Source organism: Phocoena sinus, chromosome 2, assembly GCF_008692025.1.
Source record: "Phocoena sinus isolate mPhoSin1 chromosome 2, mPhoSin1.pri, whole genome shotgun sequence".
Lineage (NCBI taxonomy): Eukaryota > Metazoa > Chordata > Mammalia > Artiodactyla > Phocoenidae > Phocoena > Phocoena sinus.
This window is the reverse complement of record NC_045764.1, coordinates 89,628,947-89,650,355: the sequence shown is the minus strand read 5'-3', so window position 1 is coordinate 89,650,355 and position 21,409 is coordinate 89,628,947. Positions and strand designations below refer to the sequence as shown.

At 54.3% G+C, this 21,409-nt stretch overlaps 1 protein-coding gene across 1 annotated transcript; it reads left to right on the top strand.

Moving 5' to 3' along the window:
- Positions 1 to 729: 729 nt before the first annotated feature.
- LOC116748576 (dual oxidase 1-like) lies at positions 730 to 19,872 on the top strand. The gene is given in 23 exon segments (XM_032621711.1): positions 730 to 787; positions 2,862 to 2,960; positions 3,154 to 3,290; positions 4,057 to 4,245; positions 4,400 to 4,601; positions 4,700 to 4,866; positions 5,248 to 5,308; positions 5,457 to 5,553; positions 6,968 to 7,058; positions 8,094 to 8,196; positions 8,419 to 8,609; positions 8,820 to 8,830; positions 9,647 to 9,670; positions 9,672 to 9,734; positions 9,997 to 10,040; positions 11,823 to 11,950; positions 15,958 to 16,065; positions 16,067 to 16,112; positions 16,523 to 16,755; positions 17,004 to 17,162; positions 18,300 to 18,455; positions 18,606 to 18,734; positions 19,411 to 19,872. Coding segments are annotated over 23 exon segments (2,619 nt in total). The 3' UTR covers positions 19,534 to 19,872.
- The last annotated feature ends 1,537 nt before the right edge of the window (positions 19,873 to 21,409 follow it).

Below are 21,409 nucleotides of genomic sequence, written 5' to 3'. Positions count from 1 at the left end.
GCCCCAAACACATAAGCACCGGGGGCTGCATCCTTTCTGAGTCTGCCCAGAGAAGCCAAGCTCCAGCCTACCCTCTCTATATCACATTTACATAACATCTGTCACTTTTCTTGCTTGGAATTCAACCTCATTCTCACATTTGATTCTGGCAACCAGGCTAGGAGGTAGACAGTTCAGGCATGTGTACTCCCATAGCCAGAAGAGGAAACCAAGGTCCAGAGCAGATAAGTGACCTGCCTAAGATCACACTAGTGGACTGTCAGCCGCACAGTATCCTGGCCTCAACCCAGTGTTCTGGCCCCCAAGCAAGACTCTGTCCAAGGAACACACACACACACACACACACACACACACACACACACACACACGGCAGGAAGCTGAGTCAAAGCAAGGTTTCCAATTAATCTGAGAAAGTAAAGTCTAGGAAAGCAGAGATTTCTGTCTGCTTTGTTTATCACTTAATCTCCAGTGCCCAAGTCAGTGCCCGCGATGTAGTGGGTGCTTATCAAGTGTTTGTTGAGTGAATGAAAGATTCTTGGGAGAGAGTCAGTCTCCTGCCATTTGCTACACACTCGGGTCTTGGCCCAGTCCCAGGCCTTGATTCATAGGGGCCTCAAGAGGCCCTGACTCTCCTGAACTGCTGGAGCTCATTCTCTCTGTCCTTTGTCTTTTTTCTAGGGTCTCCATTTTAGGGTGTTCTAACAACTGAGCCCTATTAACATTTTCATCATGGGCTTCCACTCGGCTCTGACATGGACACTCCTGGTTGGGCCATGGGTGCCCATGGGTGAGTACAGATTGGAGAAGAAGCACAGCTAGGAGCAGAGGAACCCAGCATCCTCTGGGGTCCTCCAAGGACAGAAGCTGTGTCATATTCACCTCTGTATCCCTAGTCAGTCCCTAGCTAATCCAGCACGCTGCACATGGTAGGTGCTCATTTCAAGCTTCTTGACTAGATGAATGGATAATGGAATGAAAAATTTCCCCAAATACACAGAATTCGGGAGCCTTCATCTGCGTGTCAGCACTTCCTGTTTTATTCCTTACAAACTGGGGGCCCTTTCTATCTCTTCTGTCTTCTCTCTTTCTTCACGCAGTAAGGACCCCTGACACCCCATAGAGGAAAAGACTGATTAGACACACAAAACAATAAAGGATCTTGGTATCGGACTGGACCCAAAGCTAAAGGGAAGTCGCCAGTGTTTTAACACAATATGATAAAAACAAAAACAAAAATCAATAAGATCCGGGAGTTTCCTGGTGGCCTAGTGGTTAGAATTCTGGGCTTTCACTGCCGTGGCCTGAATCCAATCCCTGGTCGGGGAACTGATGGCATGGCAAAAAAATTAAAATTAAAAAAATATATATATCCATAAGCATTTGTTACTTCAGCTTTGGACAGTCTCTTATTAGAATCTGAGGCCATTCTCTGTAGTCTGGGTCTCTGAGGAGAAAAGTGAGCTTAAGATGCCACAAATTAGGTTAAGAGAGCAAGTCTCTGATCATCAGGGGTGGGGGATGCACCAGGAGAAAGCAGAGAGAATCTGTGGCGTGATTGGTCTTGGCTGGAGGTGACAGCATGGTGAGGCAGCCCGTGCAGTTTCTCCCTTGCCAAAGCTGCTCACGTTCCCTTTCCTCCCAGTCCTCTCCTTGCCTTGGCCGTGGATTTTCCTTTTTTTCCCCAGCTCTTGCCTCTTATTCCCAGAGGTATTCTCCCCCATACCCTATGCAAGAGGCGGCCTCCTTGTTCTGCCACCGGTTCATCTTATTTTAGAGACCACATGTATGTGGCTGCCCTAGTTCCTGCCCCATGTCCTGGATCCTTAGTTGAGCTCTTTGCTCAAACATCAGGGCCTGAGTCATCTACCCTCTCAGACCCCCTGGCGAGTGTATGTATGACGTGTGCTGACGTGCGTGCTCCCAGGGCACGGGGCAGGAAAGTAGCTCTGAGATCCTGTCCTTGGTCTGAGTGGAGAGACAACCGGAGGAATGGGTCTCTCTCTGGCTGATGAGAGTCCTTTTCTTTTCTCTGTTCTCTGAGGTGAGCAGACAGGGAGCCTAAGCCCTGTAGCCTCCTAGTTTGGGGAAAGGACTCTGGCTGGTCATCTGATCTACTGACCAGAAGGATCCTTGCTCCACTACTGATTCTAGACCCTTTCTTCTGCCCCCACTGCCTGAGTGCTTTCCTCGACAGCTGAGTGCTTCCTCCTAGACCCTAGTTTTTGGAGAATAAAGTAGGGTCAATAGAGGAATCATATGGGGAACATGATGCCCCAGAAGAGGAGGCAGCAAGGTTATCCACATGACCAGTCAGTCCCTGATCTCACCCAAGAAACTGGGGGAAAGATAGGGGTAGCAATAGGCCCCAAAGCCACAGCCCCATGGCCCACACCCTTGCTCTGAGAGTGGCTCAACGAGAGAGCCAAGCCCCTCTCCATATTTCCCCTGCCCAGGGGTGAGTCACAGAATGACATGTCCTTCACTGGGTGGAAGCGTGGCTGACTCTTGCACTGTATGATGTTTTAGGGCTGGGAACCGTTTCTGTCCTGTCCCCCAGGGAGTTGGGGTGTGAGGGCAGTAGAAGGCTCCTACATCCCTTGCGCCACCGCCACTGTTCTCTTTCACCCTCCTCTTCCTCTCTGAGGCCATTTATCAGCACACACTGGCTACACCACTTTAGTGGTCCCTGCCATAGTTGTCCAGTGAGCAGCTTAAAGACTGGGCTTGAGTTTGGACATACCCTGGGTAAACTCCCTCCATACCCTACCTCCTGCACTGTGCTGGGTATCCACTTTCTGCTGCTGGCCTGTCCTCTCATGCACTGATTTGCTCAGCTGCCCCTTCCCTCTGTTCTCACACAGGAGCTCAGAACCCCATTTCATGGGAGGTGCAGCGATTTGATGGGTGGTACAACAACCTCATGGAGCACAGATGGGGCAGCAAAGGTAGGTGAGAGCCAAGTGGAGATGGAGCCCCAGGGTCAGGGAGGTAGCCACCGCTAAGGGGCAAGGGCTGGCAGGTACCAGCAAAGGCTCACCCATTCCTAAGGTTTTAGGATCTGTGGTGTGGAAAGGAGCCTGGCAGAGAGTTTAGGGAGCCCCCTGAGGATTCATCCTTGCCCCTACCCCTCCTACTCTAGGCTCTCGGCTGCAGCCAGCTATGCAGTTGGTGTGTACCAGCCCTTCCGAGAGCCTCATTTGCCCAACCGCCGGGCACTTAGCAACACAGCCATGAGGGGCCCCGCAGGGCAGGGCTCCCTGCGAAACCGCACAGTGCTGGGAGTGTTCTTCCACGAGAGCCTCAACCTCTGGGGAAGGGAAGCCAGTGGGGTCAGCTGGACACCTCTGTGTCTGAGGCGGGAAGTCAGGGAATGAAGGGAGAGAGTGATGGAGGGTCTGAGAGAAGGGGTGAGAGATGGAAGAGGAGGCAATGGGGTGGGGTAGGGGTCGGAGCAGGGGGAGAACGTCTGCTTGGGGGAGGCATAAATCTGCGTCACCTTGAGTTGTTGATGGGAGTGGGGTTAGAGGAGCATGGAAATAATCTGGTAGGTACTCTTGGGGGGACTCCGTTCTCACTCTGCCCCTGTGGCTCCTAGGACAGGTTCAGGGCAGGGTTCTGATTCTGGTAAGAGGGCTGGGGGGTAGGCCAGCAAAATGGGGGTGCCAGGTGGGCCTGACTGCAGTGACTGTGGGTTGTTGGCTCCCAGCAGGAATGCTCAGCTCCTGCTGGCCATCCATGGTGCCCACACTTGTTATCCAGTGTCCAGTGTCCCACTGAGTCTGGCAGGCCCTTTGGGCAGGCTGCATTTTGGAGCCGGTGCTGCCAGCCCTACGGCTTAGGCACATTCACTGGGCACCTCCCAGTTACCAAGGAGACCAAACTTACAACGAAAACAGTTTGGATGAAGGCTTAGGAAGGGGTGGGGAGGTCAAGGCTTACGCTTGACCATAATGGCTTCTGAGTCTTTTGAAGCTTCAGGGGAAGCGGGTGGGGAGTCTAGATAGACTGCTCAGCGGCTCTCAGCTGGCCCTCCCACGCCTTCCTCCATTGCGGGCAGGCTACCACGTGCTCTCGGACCTGGTGAGCGTGGAAAAGCCTAGCTGCCCGGCCGAGTTCCTCAGCATCCACATCCCGCCCGGAGACCCCGTGTTCGATCGCGACCAGAGCGGGGACGTGGTGCTGCCCTTCCAGAGGAGCCGCTGGGACCCCGAGACCGGACAGAGCCCCGGCAACCCCCGGGACCTGGTGGGCGGGGCAGGCGGCTGGGGGGGTTGGGTGGGGCGGGACCTGAGGCAGCTGTGGAGAGGTTCCCACCACACGCAACGGCCGCCCGGCCCTCGCCCGCCCTGAGCCGCCTCGGCCACCCGACCCCCGGCTCAGCCTCCCGCTGTCCCCACAGACCAACGAGGCGACGGGCTGGCTGGACGGCAGCGCCATCTATGGCTCCTCGCACTCCTGGAGCGACGAGCTGCGGAGCTTCTCCGGGGGGCGGCTGGCGTCGGGGCCCGACCCCGCCTTCCCCCGGAACGCGCAGGACCCGCTGCGCATGTGGACTGCGCCCGACCCCGCCACGGGACGGCGCGGGTCACTGGGGCTGTACGGTGAGGCGGCGGGGGCGCGGGCGGGGGACCGGCGAGGTGCGCCCCCCTCGGGCCCACCCGCGCTCAACTCCTCGCCTGTGTCCCCACCGCGCGGGCAGCCTTCGGGGCGGAGCGAGGGAACCGCGAGCCCTTCCTGCAGGCGCTGGGCCTGCTCTGGTTCCGCTACCACAACCTGTGGGCAGAGAAGCTGGCCCGCAAGCACCCGCTCTGGGGAGACGAAGAGCTGTTCCAGCACGCGCGCAAGAGGGTCATCGCCACCTACCAGGTCGGTCGCGCGGCCCTGCCCCCACGTCCTTGTCCCCGGGAGACTCCGCTGCCCCGCAGAGCCCTCCATCCTTGGACAAGCCCACCCAGAAACACCCCTCCCCAGACAGCTACCGTCTAGGGAAAGCCCCTGAGAGTGATAAGGAGGCAAAGCGCTAGTTATACCAGAGGTTTTCTCGTGATTGTTATTTAGCTGCCCCTCGCCCCTGCCCTCGTTCCTCGTGGGCAACGGGAACCTCCGCCCCTCTCCTGTTTGAGTGTCTCTCCCGTGACTGCCCCTGCCTGGTCCTCGTCTCACACCTAAGCCTTCCTTGAGCTCAGATCCTTCCTGGCCTGGCTGCTCCAGCGCTGGCCTCCCATTTCCCCCTCTCTTGACCCTCAGAACATCGCGATGTATGAGTGGCTGCCCAGCTTCCTGCAGCAAGCACCGCCGAATTACACAGGTGAGGGAGTTTGGGGAACACCTGGGCTGAGGGGGGTTTGGGGAGGGGGAGGGGGTCAGGATCCATAGGACAAAGAAGACAGGTGGGTTCGTGTGACGAGAGTGTGTGAGGGTAAAGAGCCTATTTCTCTTCTTACCCCTGTGGACAGAGTACCGCCCTTTCCTGGACCCCAGCATCTCTCCGGAGTTCCTGGCGGCCTCTGAGCAGTTCTTCTCTACCATGGTGCCCCCTGGCGTCTACATGAGGTGAGGGAGGGGCTCAGATGTTTGTGTGTTTGGAGGGGTGGAGGTGTATATTGAGAAAAATCTGCCTCAGGAGACCTCAGGACAGGCTTATCAATCAGAATTGTGCCCATTCCCCAGGGAACAGTGAATATGGAGGGAAAGAAGAACAACAGTTGTTTAAAATGATACATCATTGTGGTTTTTGAGCACCTTAATGTCCACTTTTCTGCAGCTGGTTTAGATATTAATCCTCCAATTAAAGACGAGCTAATTGAGGTTCAGAGGGTGAGTCACAAAGCCCGCAGGTCTGAACCTCAGGTGTTGACACTACACTGGGGATACTTTTAGCTATAAGGACAGGAAGTGGGGCTTATAAGCCTTTGGAGGGAATTACAATAAAAATGTGTGAGAGCTGAAGAAAAGTATTGACTCCAAAATAATGAAAAATAAACTTAAAAATATACATATTAAATTAAAAGTATATAAAAGCATGCAGTCTATTTTTTTTACAATTGCGTTATAAGTTAAAACAGTTCATGGATTAGATTATTTTTACTCTGGACCAATTTCTGGATATGGCTTATGATGGCCAAGAAATCGTAGTAATTGAGTTATCCATAGACAAGTAATTTCAAAAGAACGATTAATAATCCTTTTTAAAATGTTTTAATTTACATATATAAGAAGATATATAAAGAATGTTGCCCACCGTCCAGCTCTACAAGGATCATGTCATTAGCCACTGCAGTCGCCTTCTAACAGTACACCCTGAAAAGGAATTCAGGACAAAAAACAGTATAAGACACTCAGTGCTTTGGGAAAACAAACCCCTTAGATAGTTAGAGATATCTCAGGAAAAAATTTTAATGGACCCAGATTGTTGCACCTTCCCATACACAGAAAAACACAAAAACCATTTACTGAGGTATCTGATCCTTGTGACTAGCAGTAACCTTTTACAGAAATGTATGTTTGACTGCACCCATTCCCTAGCCCAAATCCTATACATACTGGGTTCTCCCCCTCCCTCTTTGGAGCAGTCCCCTCAGAGCTACTAAGAGGCTGTTTCCTGGCCGATAGTCCTCAGGAAGTTTCCTGAATAAAATTGAAACTCACAACTCTTATGTTGTGCATTTTTTCTTTCAGTTGACAGTTTATCTGTCTCTGTCTCTTTCTCTATTGAGAGAGAGAAGAGAGAGAGAATGAAACATGGTGAAATAAGGGATACACTTTTAGACGTTTGGTCTGATGTTTTCTTTATTTTTATTTTTTATTGCTTCCAAAAATTCAGGTTGTTTAGGACCTACCCTGACCACACACCACCTCAAGGAAGCAATAGCCTGGACCCTTGGCTCTAGCCTTGGACACCAGAGCTGATGCCTGACATTGGGGCTTCATAGCCTCGGTCACCACTAACCTGCTCCTTGCATTTCAGAAATGCCAGCTGCTACTTCCAGGGGGTCATCAATAGGAACTCAAGTGTCTCCAGAGCTCTCTGGGTCTGCAATAGCTACTGGAGCCGAGAGGTCAGGGCTGGGGGCACATGTGTGGGTGTGTGTGTATTGTGGTGTGTGTGTGTTTGTGTCTGAGGGTGTGTGGTGAAGGGGGGCAGTAGGACTGAGGCAGCCAGCTGGGATGGGCTGGGGTAGAGGAAGCAGCCTGGGGCACCCCAGCCATCTCCCCTACCAACTGTCTGAGATGACGAGGTAGCTATACACCATCAAACGTCAGTCCTCCATGCCCACCTCAGGGCTGTGTGAGGCACAGCAGGGGCCTGTGCAGATGTGGCTCTACATCTATCACTTCCTTCTAGGTTTCCCTTCTCCCTTGACAACTCTGGGTCCCTTGTAGGCAATGGAGTACCCCAGCCATCCCGGCCCCCAAGGAAACTTCCCAGTTAGACACACCGGGGCAGTGTGTGAATGTGAACATGTGGGGAGGGCAAGGTGGAGAAAGGAATTCTGAGAGATTACCAGGCATCATCTGTCCAGGCCAGTATGGGTAAAGACCATTGACCATTAATTTAAAGCAAAATCAGATACTTTGTGTAGAGTGTTCATAAAGGGGGAAGGCGGTGGGAGGAAAGAGGGAAGAGGCAAGCATAGAATCAGAGTCATGGAGCTGAGCTGAAAGAGACCTCAGTGTCCTGCTAATACCTGTTTATTATTTTATTTATTTTATTAATCCCTAAGGCCCTTTTTATTAAGGGCAGGACACTGAGTTCAGAGAGGTCCTGTCACACAGCTGGTTACTAACCGAGCAAGGACCAAGACCTAGATCTAGTGCCTTTGTCAACCATACCGTCGAGTTTCCTAAAATAGAAGCAAAGTTTTCAGTTCCTTGTGCTTGTGGAGACCTGTGTCCTAGCAGCATGAGCTTTGGATGGGGACATTGCGCACCCTGAGTGGGGAATCAACCTGTAGAGAAGCAATGGCCCCACAGTTTGGGAGCAAATAGCAGGACTGGGTGGGCCCAGGACATGAACTGTGGGGTTGAGAGAGCCTGGCTGCCCAACCGCTGGCCTCATTAGCCATGCCCCTCTCTTCTCCCCACCCCAAAAGCACCCAAACGTACAAAGAGCTGAAGATGTGGACTCGCTGCTGCTGGGCATGGCCTCCCAGATCACTGAGTGAGAGGACCATGTGGTGGTTGAGGATGCATGAGGTGAGGCTGAGGCTGTCCCTGCAGGCTGTGTATGCCTGGCCCCTGGGAAGAAGTTCAGCTGGAGCTCCAGAGTTGGGCAGGGAGGGGTGCCCAGGGCTGGGAGCCTGCACTCTCTCGCTGCTAAGAGAGCTTCTGACCTACTGACCATGGCTCCCTCTGTATGGCTCAGGTCCCCCTGGGGCTGATTGGAGCCTGGGGCATGGGCTAGAGGAGCTCCTTCAGACTTGGTATCTCATCCCGATTTCTTGCCTGGGCCACTGAAGTTTTTCCGCACAGACCACCTGGCCAGTTGCCTGCAGCCAGGCCGGGATCTGGGCCTACCCTCTTACACAAAGGCCAGGGCAACACTGGGCCTGCCTCCAGTTACCAGATGGCAGGACGTCAACCCTGCACTCTTCTGGAGTGATGGCACTGTGAGGAGGGGTCAGGACCCAGAGGGCAGGGTGGGAGGTCCAGGGCACACTGGCTTGAGACACGGAAGATGGGCGGCGAAACACATGCATCAGAGACAGGCACCTGGTGAGAGGGGCAGGGCTCACACGGGTCGCTTTTCCCAGTATCACACACCAGGATAGAGGTTACCAGACCAGCAGGATTAGGCTTTAGACTCTGTGACTGTGCAGATCCAGCGAATGTTTATTGAGCATTTGTTGCATGCCAGGCACTTAATAGAGTTCATCTCATGTATTCTTCCCAACAACTCCCTAAATGGGTTTAGAAGGTCCTTGACTCAGGAACAAGCTATCTTTCATGCACCAATATTCGAGCTGCTTTTGAGGAGTCCTCTGTCATACCCTGAGCTACCGGCTGGACAAATGGCATTGCCTGCCAGCCAACAGACCAGTCTTGGCTGCCTTAACATCTTGGCACAGCATTGTTTCTACACGTGGGTGCCTATTTTATTGTGTTTGCCCTTGCTATTTTATAACATTGTTGGAAAGTGGAGAATTGAAAGGCTATAAAGAAGTGATGTGTACATGAGACTTGTAACCTTTTATAAAATCAGTAGGTAGATAGGAATCACCAGCTATGCCAAAGGTAGCAAATCTTTAACTTTGGACTTCCCTGGTGGTCCAGTGGTTAGGACTGGATGCTCTCACTGCCAGGGCCCCGGGTTCTATCCCTAGTCGGGGAACTAAGATCCCACAAGCCTCTTGGTGAGCCAAACAAACAAAAACACGTAATTCTATGAGAGAAACCAAAGGAATGAACTTCTAATGGTATAATTTCAGACGCATGTGGCTATTTTCATGGATGGTGTGTATATGGGGCAAGGGAGGAACAGGAGGTTTATTAAAGAATAGAAGTCCAGATCCCTAGGGTCCTTTTTCAGGCCCCCAACTCTGGCCGGCTGGAGTCCTGGAGCTTGGGCTGAATGGGTTGAGCATCCCCAGTGGGCTGGCCCCAGGCTCAACCCCACCCTGTCTGGTCTTCCTTAGCCTTAACACAGTGCAGGCCGTGTGGTGAATGTCTACCATCAGCCTGCTCAGCGTCCTTTCCTGCCTCTTACCTGGTCTCTTCCATGACAACGGGTGAGTGTGTGTGTGTGTGTGTGCGCGCGCGCGCGTGTGTGTGGCCTGGCTCGGGGGTGAAGGGGGTGAAATTCTTTGCAGAAATTCTCTTGGTTCAGAGGAGTGTGTCACCCTCCAAGTTACAGGACAGTGACCAGCCTGAGTCCCCAATCCCAAGTCACAGAAAGGGTGACTGGTGTGGGGCGCTTCCTCTGGAGGATCCTTTCTGGAGGTCCCAGACATCTCCTCACAGGATCTGTCCTTGCTTTCCCTAACCCTCAGGTCCGAGTTCCCCCCAGAAGTGTTACTGGTGGTTCTTCCAGACCATGCCAGGTGAGAGCCCTCTCTGCTCCGTGAATTTCTGGGCCTGGCTCTGAGTTCCAGGCTCTGGGTTCTATCTGCCACAGGCAGCCCAGTCGCTCTCACTCAGCCCTCATAGCCTTCACGGTGAGCCAGGCTCTGCCCTTGCCCCGAGCGCGCTCCTGGGCAGTAGGAGACTCTGTATTCCAGGCCTTCTCTCAGGAGCTTAGCTGGGCTTCTGCCCCAGTTCTGAGCTAGTCCCTCCCTCTGAGGAATGGGAGTGCACCCCTCCACCTCCGACACACACACCTACCATGACAGTGACTTTGAGGAATGCTATGCCCCAGCTGCATGGGGGAGGGACCAGGCTCCTTGTGGAGCCTGGTGGACACCCCCTCCCCCTCTCCCCCTCCATTCTGTAGTCTGTCTTGACAAGAGCTGTTTAGGGGCATATTCCTAACTCCCCATCATCACCCATTTTAGAGCTATTAGCTGTGAATATATTCAAATGCTTCTTGAAGCTATTTATATTTTCACTCTGTTCCCTCCTTGGGGTAACACGTTTTCTATAGTCCTTTCTGTGAAACACAGCGTGTTGTTTTTTATTTTTCTTTAAATCCTAAAACGATTGGCTTTGAACTTCAGAGAGTGCTTGCTAACTTCTGCACACTGGGGTTTACTGGCTGAGGCCGCGTTTATGCCCTTCTCTCCATTCAGGACTTTACAGGCTGTGGCTAGATCCCTTCTTTTTTTTTTTTTTTTTTTTATAAATTTATTTATTTATTTTTGGCTGTGTTGGGTCTTCATTTCTGTGCGAGGGCTTTCTCCAGTTACGGCGAGCGGGGGCCACTCTTCATCGCGGTGCGCAGGCCTCTCTCTCACTGTCGCGGCCTCTCCCCTTGCGGAACACAGGCTCCAGACGCGCAGGCTCAGTAGTTGTGATGTGGCTCACGGGCCTAGTTGCTCCGCGGCATGTGGGATCTTCCCAGACCAGGGCTCGAACCCATGTCCCCTGCATTGGCAGGCAGATTCCCAACCACTGCGCCACCAGGGAAGCCCTAGATCCCTTCTTAACCTCTGCTTTTCCACACTACAGGGCTCTAATCTTCTTCACTTCTGCCTCTCTCCTCCTTGATCACTTGAGGGGCCGTTATCTGGAATGGCTCCAGTATTGCCCTCCTGTGCACCCCTAGCCTGGGATCCCCTTTGAGAGGAGGGATCTCCCACCAGGTCTGGGCCAGATCCACGGGGGCTCTGGTGATGAGCAGCGACAGTGTGGTCCCACTCGCTCACTAACAGGGCCAGCGCTCTTGCTTGGTGCTGTGGCTGCCAGGCAGAGTGCAGCTGGAATGCTGGCCAAGCCTTGACTCCCTGACGGCAGGGCCTACAATGTCCAGAGTTCCACCCAGAGGGCTCAGAGCAGCTGCCCTGTACGTTCATTCATTCAGCACACGTGTCCATAAGGCCCATGGTGTGCCAGGCCCTGCACTAGGCACTCAGGTGCAGTGGTGAACTAGCCTAGCCTGGTCCCTGTTCTTGTGGACCTGAGAGTCAAGAAAGTGACAGACATAAAACAAGTAATGACACAGGTGCTTGAAAAATAACAATCATGACAAGGTCCACAAAGGACAAGTAGGATCTGTTGAGATGAAAGGTACCTGTGATCAGTGGTGTCGGAGAGAGGAAGAGGGAAAGATGCTGGGCTTTCCGCCCCCTGCCTGGAGCTGTGGAGTGGAGAGGGGACCCTGGCAGCCTCAGAACAGCCCCCTCTGTGAGGCCCTGCGCCTCTGCCCTTCACCCCATGTTCATTTGCAGGTCTCACGGGGGTCATGCTGCTCCTGGTTCTCGCCGTCATGTACGTCTTCGCCTCCCACCACTTCCAGCGCCGCGGCTTCCGGGGCTTCTGGCTGACCCACCACCTCTACATCCTGCTCTACGTGCTGGTGAGGGCTTTTGGCCGTGAACCAGGCCAGCGGAGTCTGGGCAGATGTTCCCAGGGAGGCAGTGATGCCTGAGACATCAGTTCTCCATCCCCTTAGTTATTTCAAGTATCCTCTTCACTTCTCCGTATCTCTCTCAAAAGGTGGAGATTATATAGTATGGGGCTCTCAGGTAGGCTGACCCAATATGCGGCACTTGGAAGACTGACTCCCTGGCATGGGATTTGTAGTAGCAGCCTTACCTGGCTGATCTGCATTCCTTCCAGACACCCCACATCATTTCTGCCCAGTCAGTCTTTCCCTACCTTTGGGTGGTGGTTTGGGCTCTTGGGTGGACTGTCTGCATTCAAGGGAGCGTCACCTTCTTAAAGAGAAACTTACCTTAAATAGGTTCTGCCACTTTTGTTCTGATCCTGTTTTCTGGGGTGTTAGCTACATCCATCCAGCTAGCTAAATGCCACCTGTAAAGTTAATGAACTTGCTCAAAATGTCTTCATTGGACTGTTGATAAAATGGATTTTTTTTTTTTTTTTTTTTTTTTTTTTTTTTTTTTTGCGTTACGCGGGCCTCTCAATGCTGTGGCCTCTCCCGCTGCGGAGCACAGGCTCCGGACGCGCAGGCCCAGCGGCCATGGCCCACGGGCCCAGCCGCTCCGCGGCATGTGGGATCCTCCCGGACCGGGGCACGAACCCGTGTCCCCTGCATCGGCAGGCGGACTCCCAACCACTGCGCCACCAGGGAAGCCCCTAAAATGGATTTTTAAGACTCCACCTCTCCCCTTTCCTTCTTAACCTGGGCCCCTGCCTCCGTTCCTTCACATTCCCTCCCTTCTTCTCTCCTGTTCCCTTTTCACCTTTCCCTGGCTTTGTCCTCAGCTGCTTCAGCTGGCTATTTCCAGAGATGACTCTGATCTGTGCCCCTATGTCATGGCTCTACTTGGCCTGCCTTTCTCACAGACACAGGCATTTCCCCGAAGGGCACCCTGAGGGCCTTGCTGAGGAGTTAAACCAAGTCCCAATGCTCTGATGTCCCCATTGATGATAGCTTGGCTGCCAGCATTCAAGAAGTGCAGAGCCCAGATGGCTGCCCTGTCACCTGGCTCCAGGCAGAACTGCACACAGGGGTCTCCTTTGTCCTGAGACAAGGGAGAAAGGCCATCATTGCCTGGGTCAGGCTGGTGCTGGGGTGCAGTCTGTCTTCACTGGTAGGTAGGAGGGTCTGCTTCCAACCTGCTTGAGGCTCAGCACTTCATGCTTCTGAAGATGACTATCCAGCCTGGGCTTAGGACGTTTCCTAGAACTGACGTTAATTTCTCTGGAAACTGTGGCTAATTTATGCCTCCCTCCCAACGTTCCTGATAATGGGTAGAGCCCTAGCATCTGGGTTACTGTTTCTGTTAGGGGTGGAAATGATGGTCTTGTTTCTGGTGATAAAGCAGCTTTTTTGAACTAGATGGGAGACCCAGAAGAGTGGCCAGCCTGGTACCCTGAGACCAAGACCGGTTTCTGATTTATCCCCAGTTGTGGGGATCACTGGGGGATCCAGAAGGGAAGTTAGCAGCTCAGAAAGGTGCAGGCCACTCTGCTGGGAAGTCCTAGCCCCTGCAGCTTGGGAGCATCTCATCTGGGGGGAGATCAGAGTCAAAGCACCTGCTGCCTTCCTGTTTATCTCAGGTATGGCCACTTGACCTCTGGCAGAAAGAGAAGTTACAAGTAAACGACCCCAGTGTGGCACAGACTGTGGGGAAGGGTGTCCAGGCTCCTGATCCAGGCTGTAGAGGGTGGAGTTAGCACAGCAGAAACGGAGCTGGCAGGCTGTTCCCCAGGCTCCTCAGTCAACCATGACCCTGCAGCAGCTTTGTGGTTTAAAGGTAGAGCCAACACCAAGCAAGGTGTATAAACAAAGGAGTATGAAGTCACCTTGACATTGTTCTCAGCCTGGTTGGATTCTCAGAAAGCCTTGGGGGTGGGCGTGGGCTCCTTAATGAAAGAGGAACCTGGGAAAACTGGAGCCAATTGAGAGAAGAGCCCAAGGAGGTTTGAGTTAGCTCTGTGGGGAAAGTTTCAAGAATTGGGTAACACTCAGCTGGAGGAATGGAGAGCTGAATGAGGAACCAGAGTTCACTTTAACTGTTATGTGTTGAGGGTCTAGTATATACTTGCTCTGTGCTAGGCCCAGCAGAGGAGGGGGAGACTCTAAGCTCTGCCCTCAGGAACTGAGGATTTGCTGCAGAGATAAGTGCCATGCATGTGAAATGATCAAAATGAACAGATAATACAGGATTAATTGCTGAGCTGAGTGTTCCAGTCAGTCAGTTAGAAGAGCTCATTGAAGGGAGTTTCGTTTGGGCCAAACTGGTTAGAGAAGACTTTGGGGAGAAGGTGGAACTTGTGCTAAGCTTAAGGAGAGATAAGCTAAGGTTTGACAGGGCAGAGTGGAAACTGAAGAGCATTCCAGGTGGAAGGAAGGGCATGAGGGACTTCCCTGGAGGTCCAGTGGTTAGGACTCTGTGCTTTCACTGCCGAGGGTCGAGGTTCAATCCCTGGTTGGGCCAAAAAAAAAAAAGAAGAAGAAGAAGAAGAAAGGCACGAACAGTGGTGCAGAGGTGGGAATGATGGTAGAATATTCGGGGCACAGAGGAGATGGGCCTGGCTATGAGTGGCCAACAGGGCAGTAGGTGGTGGCAGGACATGGCGGACCTGTGCAGGCTGCAGCTGCAGCTGAAGGGCTGTGGCTCAGCTGAGAGGCTGCGCCAGGTGGGAGATCATAGAAAGAGAAGAGCAGAGGGTGAGGAAATCAGGCTTGGGCAACACACAGGATTGGGGGTGGGAGAAGGAGCAGAGCCAGTGCAGGAGATAGAAAGTAAACAGCCTGAGAGGGAAAGAGGGAGAACCAGTAGAGCACTGTTACAGAAGTGGCAAGGCGGGGGTGGTCACTAGGGCCACAGGCTGCCAAGCACGGGAGCGAATGCAGTCTGAAGGGAGACCTCGGGGTTTGGTCACTTGTGAGCCTTCTGTGAGCAGGTCCTGAGAAGATGTGGAGGCGGGAGCCAGGCTGACCATACTCAGGACCAAGCAAGTGGGAAGAAGGGGGCAAGTCGTGTCTGACCACATTAGACCAGCTTGTTGGGGAAAGGACCGGAGCTGGACAATACCTGTCAGTTATTTCATGGAAAAGGAGGACTGGTTAGGTGTTCTTAGTCTCCAAAGGGACAGGGTAAATTGGGGAAACTCCTTCCATTAACTCAGTAATTACTGAGCACCTACCATATGCCAGGCAGAAACTGATTGGAGCTGAGAGTGTCATGGCAAATGAAATGGACACAGTCCCTACCCCTCTAGTCCAGTGGGGAGAACAACAGTAAACATGTCCATGGATGAAGGAACACAAGTATCGTGGATGACGACAATGCTCTGAAGGGAGTTAACAGGGAGAAGGGATAGAGAGGGCTGGGTGAAGGCCTGAGGAGGTGGCATTTCTGCTGAGACCTGAAAAGTGAGATGGATGGGAAGAAGTAGGGGAAAGGCATTCCCAGCAGAGGGAGCAGCAGGTGCAAAGTCCTGAAGCAGAAAGGACGTGCGGTGTTTGAAGAACAGGGAGGGGGAAATGCTGGCAGGTAGAGGCCAGAACATCGCAAGGCCTTGCGGTGCAATGGGAAATCATCTAAGGCCTCTTGAGCTGGGAATGACATGATAAAACAAACTTTAAAATGTCACACTGGCTGTCTTGGAGAGAATTGATCACAGTGGGGCAACCCAGTGGAAGACCAAGTAGGAGGCTACCGCATGAGTGCAGGTGGCTTGGTCTAGGATGGTGTCAGGAAGATGCAAATAGTCTCATTAACATAAATGCTTTGGAGGATGGGTTGGGAGAGGTTAAGTTTTGGAGCCTGGAAGGAACATGGCACCTGGTGAGGTGAGAATTGCATGGGCCAATTGGGAAAGGATGCAGGGGTCAGACCCTGTTGTGAGTGTGGCTTGGATCTCAGCTATACTCTTTGCTCTATCCAGCTCATCATCCATGGCAGCTTCGCTCTGATCCAGCTGCCCCGTTTCCACACCATCTTCCTGGTCCCAGTACTTATCTATATGGGGGACAAGCTGGTGAGCCTGAGCCGGAAAGAAGGTGGAGATCAGTGTGGTGAAAGCGGAGCTGCTGCCTTCAGGTACCAACATAGAGGCTGTCAGGGGAGCAGGCTGGTGGTACTGAGGAAGCTGACAGGCCAGGGGCAGAGCCTGGACCTTGAAATCTCCTGGCCTGGCCCAGTGGAGTTAGCAGGGTCCTTGAGGTGGTAGGGATGAGGGAGCTGGTAAGAGAAGCTCTTTGCCAGGGGACCTGAGTCTCTCTCACAACAGAGAGAGGAGGAGCCCAGGCCAGGCTGACCACCAACCCCAGTGCTGCCCAGCACCCGCTCAGGGTAGACGTGGCCTGAGGGGAGTAATGACCTCTGATGGCGGGAGGCCTCCTCTGTCATATTCCAAAAGCAGAGCTGAGGCTGCAGGTTGGGGAACTCTCTAGGGGTCACATTGTTGCTGGGTTCAGGACAGCCACCTCCCACCCACCTCCCCTCCTCAGGAGTGCCCCGCCTCGAGTTCTGGTGGCCCCAAGGCTTTGAGTACAAGTCAGGACAGCGGGTGTGGATCGCCTGCCTGGCTCTGGGGACCACAGAGTGCCACCCCTTCACCCTGACTTCTGCGCCCCACGAGGACACGCTTAGCCTGCACATCCGGGCAGCAGGGCCCTGGACCACCCGCCTCAGGGAGATCTACTCACCCCCGACGGGTGACAGCTGTGCCCAACATCCAAAGGTGCCCAGACCCAGGCTGGACGCACCACATGCTCCCACAGTCCCTTAGCAGGCCTCGGTCCTGCTGCCCCAGACTCCCCACTGTGTTCCTCCCTTCCCCTATCCAGAGACTGATTCTTCCAGATGATGCTACAAGCCCCCCACTACTCCCCACTCCATACACCTACCTGCATTTCCCTGCCTCCCATTTCTGGCTTCAGAACTATGGTGGTAGCCGAACTTAACTCAAACCCATTCCCCTCCCTGCAGCTGTACCTCGATGGACCATTTGGAGAGGGCCACCAGGAGTGGCGTAAGTTTGAGGTGTCCGTGCTGGTGGGAGGGGGCATTGGGGTCACACCCTTTGCCTCCATCCTCAAAGACCTGGTCTTCAAGTCATTGGTCAGCTGCCAAGTGTTCTGTAGGAAGGTGAGTGTCCCCTCCTCCCACCAGTCCCTGGCCCCCTGTTCCCTATCACTGTGTCTATCTGAACCTGTCTCCTGCCTCTGTCCTTGGCCTCCCTGGTCTGGGAAAGGCTGAGTTGGCCTGACCCCAAGGGACTCAGGGTATTCCTGGACCCTAAGGGACAGAATTGTTTTGCTGATGCCTTCCAGGCTCTTCCCTCAGTTAGGGGGTGCCCCACGTAGGATGTGCTTCTGAGAGTCCCTCCAGGCAGCGTTGGAGAGGAAGCCAGCACTTGAAGCACTGTCGGGTCGGGAGAGGGAAGGGCATACTTGGGGTGGGGCACAAGTGAAACTGGCTCTGCTCTCAAGAGGAAGAGGAGGGGAGGCAGCAAGGCAGGGCTGGCGGGCCTGGATGGCTCTAGGAGCACAGCCCAGGCCCTGAGGGCCCTCCACACCAGGCCCCTTCGCCTCACCCTGGCCCTGGTGGCAGGCCCCTGCTTGTCTCTCTGGGCCTGGCAGGTGAGTCAGGGCCACAGGAATGCAGCGGGCAGAGGCCCGGCCTGTATGCTGTCAGCACTCAGAGGGTGACAGACAGCTCCCCTGCCCCTCCGTCCATACCAGCTCTGTCTCTGCCTCTTAACTCACACAGCCCCGTTTCTCCCCATCAGAAGCTGGAGGTGGGTACCCCCCAGGGCAGCTTCCATTCCCCTGGTCTCTCTTTGAGCCCATGCCCATCCACTCCAGGCAGCCAGCTGGGTCTTTCCAGAGGCTGTTCTGTGACATACCCCTTAGCGGGACCCTCTGCCTCTGGGCAGCCTGTAGGTTGGGAGCCTAGCAGCCTGAGCAGGGCCCACTGGAGGGAGTGGAAGGTCAGGCTCGGCAAGAGAAAGCTGCTTCCCACCCCAACAGACCTTCAGCTCACTTGACAGGCTCCTTTCTCATGGCCCCAGGCTATTGCTCACTTCCACTGCTCTGTGCCCTGGGGCAACGCCATCTTCTGCCTCAGAGCACGGCCCTGTGGCCCCATACATTTCCACCTCCCCAGGCTATCTGGGGAGAGGCACAAGCTGCTAGAGACCAGAAGACTTCTATTGGTGTGATGATTCCTGGGGTGTAGGGAGCCTGAGATGAGCTGGGTCCCAAGCTGTAACCCTGTCCCCAGATCTACTTCATCTGGGTGACACGGACCCAGCGGCAGTTTGAGTGGCTGGCTGACATCATCCGGGAGGTGGAGGAGAATGACCACCAGGACCTGGTGTCCGTACACATCTACATCACCCAGCTGGCTGAGAAGTTTGACCTCAGGACCACCATGCTGGTACGTCAGGGCCGGCCAGGCAGGGCAGCTCAGTGGGTATGGGGGTTGAGGGTAAGGATGGCCAAGGCAGGTGGGTGGACCGCCATCTGGACTAGGAGCTGACCCTGGCTCTGCCTGGCTGTGACCTTCCTCCTCTCCTCCCTCCCCCAGTACATCTGTGAGCGGCACTTCCAGAAAGTGCTGAACCGGAGTCTGTTCACGGGCTTGCGCTCCATCACCCACTTTGGCCGACCCCGCTTCGAACCCTTCTTCGACTCTCTGCAGGAGGTCCACCCAAAGGTCAGTCCCACCCCATATTCAGGTTTTCTTCACCTTTATTGTTTGCAGTCTGAGCAAAGCTCCCAAACCTGCTCCATAAGGGAAGGAGAATCCACCCCCAGGGATATTGGTGGGGTAATGGAATGGAAGGGGAGAGGTGTGGGTCACCCTGAGGGGCAAAGGGAGGAATCAGGCAGCAGGGACTTGCCACCTCTGAAGCCGTGATGCCTTGTCCAGAAGGAAAGCCTCGGTGGTTGGGCTGGTCCTCACCATAGACTCAGAATTATCCTTACCACTAATGCTGTCCAGCCCTCACCCTGGACACCAAGCTAACCTTCACCACGAACACTGTGCTAGCCACACTCTCATAAAAACTGGGCTAGCCCTCAATGAGACACTAAACTGTCCTCAACCTGGACATTGATTAACCTGGCCCCTATTGGAAACACTGATCTTGCACCTGAAGCTAGCAAATGCGTTGGAAAACGGTAAAGGCTGGACGCACAGAGAGCAAGTCTACCAAAATTGGGTTAGTTTTATAAACATTGAGGCAGCCCTCACCATGCATGGTACGAAGCAAACCTTCATCAGGAACATGGAATGGTCCTCACCAAGGACTCTTGCTGGTCTTTAACATGAACATGAAGCTAGCCCTCCCTCTGAACACTGAGCTAGCCTTCACTTCTTCCTCCAACAGGTCCAGAAGATCGGGGTGTTTAGCTGTGACCCCCGTGGCATGACCAAGAATGTGGAAAAGGCCTGTCAGCTCATCAACAGGCAGGACGGGATTCGTTTCTTCCACCATCATGAGAACTTCTAGGCCTCCTGCCCAGGGCCTCTGCCCACTGCCCAGCTGAGCAGAGGTTTGGCCCCATACCTCACCTCTAGCTTTCCTGTTTCTGAATCCCTCAGCCGTTTCCCCATTCGCACCTCCCAACCTTGGTCCAGGTGGCCATGGTTAGTCACCTCATGCGGGTTCAGGGACTCCAAGGCCCGAAAGGTCTCAGCCTGGAGAAATGCAAGGCACTGTGTGGGGACTAGAGGTTGGGAGGTAGGAGAGCTATTACTGCTTTGGGGCAAAGTGACACCTCTTTTTCCAAAATAAGAAAAAAAATCAAAAGACTGGAGCAGAAAAATTGTGTGTGTGTGTGTGTGTGTGTGTGTGTGTGTGTGTGTGTGTTTAGGGGACTGTGAGCCTAAGGATGAAGTGGGAGCACAGATGCTGGCATCCTAAAACCCCTTCCCCCAAATCTCCCCTCCTCTGAGCTCCCCACTGTCAAAAGGGCTGGCAAATGCCTTAGAGAGGGTAGAGGGTAGACCCACAGAGAGCAATTTACAGGACCCCCTCAGCACCCCATTCTAACAGCACAGTTGATCTTTTCTGCCAACTTTTTAAACGTGTACTGTAGTCAAAACCTGCCCCAACAGGCCTCAGTGCTCCTCAGCTCTTCTCTCCTGTTCCTGCTCTAATAGCCTTTTATAAATAAGCCACTTTCCTGCCTTAGGGTTTCTTTATTCTGCTGCAGGGTGGGGTCCTCACGCAGCCAGCTCACCGAGGCTGGTCCACACGTTCTCTTTGAGCTTGCCTGTACCCACTGACTAAGGAAACCCCTCCAAGGCCAAGCGCCCCAGCTAGAGACCCCTTCCCCTGCTCAGGGGCACCTTTCCTGACAGAGGGCCTCTCAGGGCAGCTAGTGTGGGGCTCCTGAGGCCTGGTCAGGAGGGGCAGAGGGAGGTGTGAGGGCTTCTGGTGACGGTGGGCTGGGCACAAAGAAGGGAGCAGTGTAGCAAGACACAGCAGGAGTCTACAGGGAGCCAGAGTTCACTGGCTTGCTCCAGGACCTCAGTTACTCCTGGTCCTCTGAGCCATGGGAGGGTGGAGCACCTGTATGAGTGCCTGTATGAGTCTTCCGTGTAGTGAGATGACAGCAAGGAGACTGGTGAGCACATCACCTAACCTCTTTGGGCCTCTGTTTTCTCATCTGCAAAATAACTGAATGCCCTCCAAGTCTACTTAAGCATAGGGCAACCTCTATGATGGAATGTTTGAAGCAGGACTCAATTTCAAGTGATCCTTTCCACTGTCCCCACAGAATTCTTGCATTCGTCAGATCACATATCCTCGATTTCGAGAAACTAGCCACTGGATTAGAAAATCCAAATTCCCGTGCTTCACACCACGCTTGGGAGTTGCAGGTATCCGTTCTGGAGGAGGCTCTCAGGCTGGGCAGCCGTCCCAAGGATGTTAGTTCAGCGGGTCATCGGTCATTGGGAGCTTCTGTTCAGCTTGCTCGTGGGAGCGGGAGGGCGGACCTGGAGTGGTTTGACAGCAGCTCCGCCTGGCGGCCCGGTGGTATTCCCCGGGGACTGGGCCCCAGGCCTCGGCGGGTTCCAGCTGCGGGCGCGGGCTGGGGGGCCGCTAGGGCCGCGGGCCGGGCGGTGTGGCCCCTCCGGTAGAGGCGCGGCCATCAGGGGGCGCGCGCGGACGGCCCCGCCAGGCGCCACAGCCACGAGGGAGATCCGGGCCCGGGCTGGCCGGCTTCAGGTCTCGGGGTCGGACCCATCGGCCCGAGGCCGCGGGAGGCGCGGCAGGCCCCCGCTTCCTGTGGAAAGGAAACGCAGTCGGCCCGCCAGCTTTCCCGCCTCCGCCGGCGCGCGGCTTCCGCGTGGCAGGGGCGCCCCGCTCCCTCCCGCCT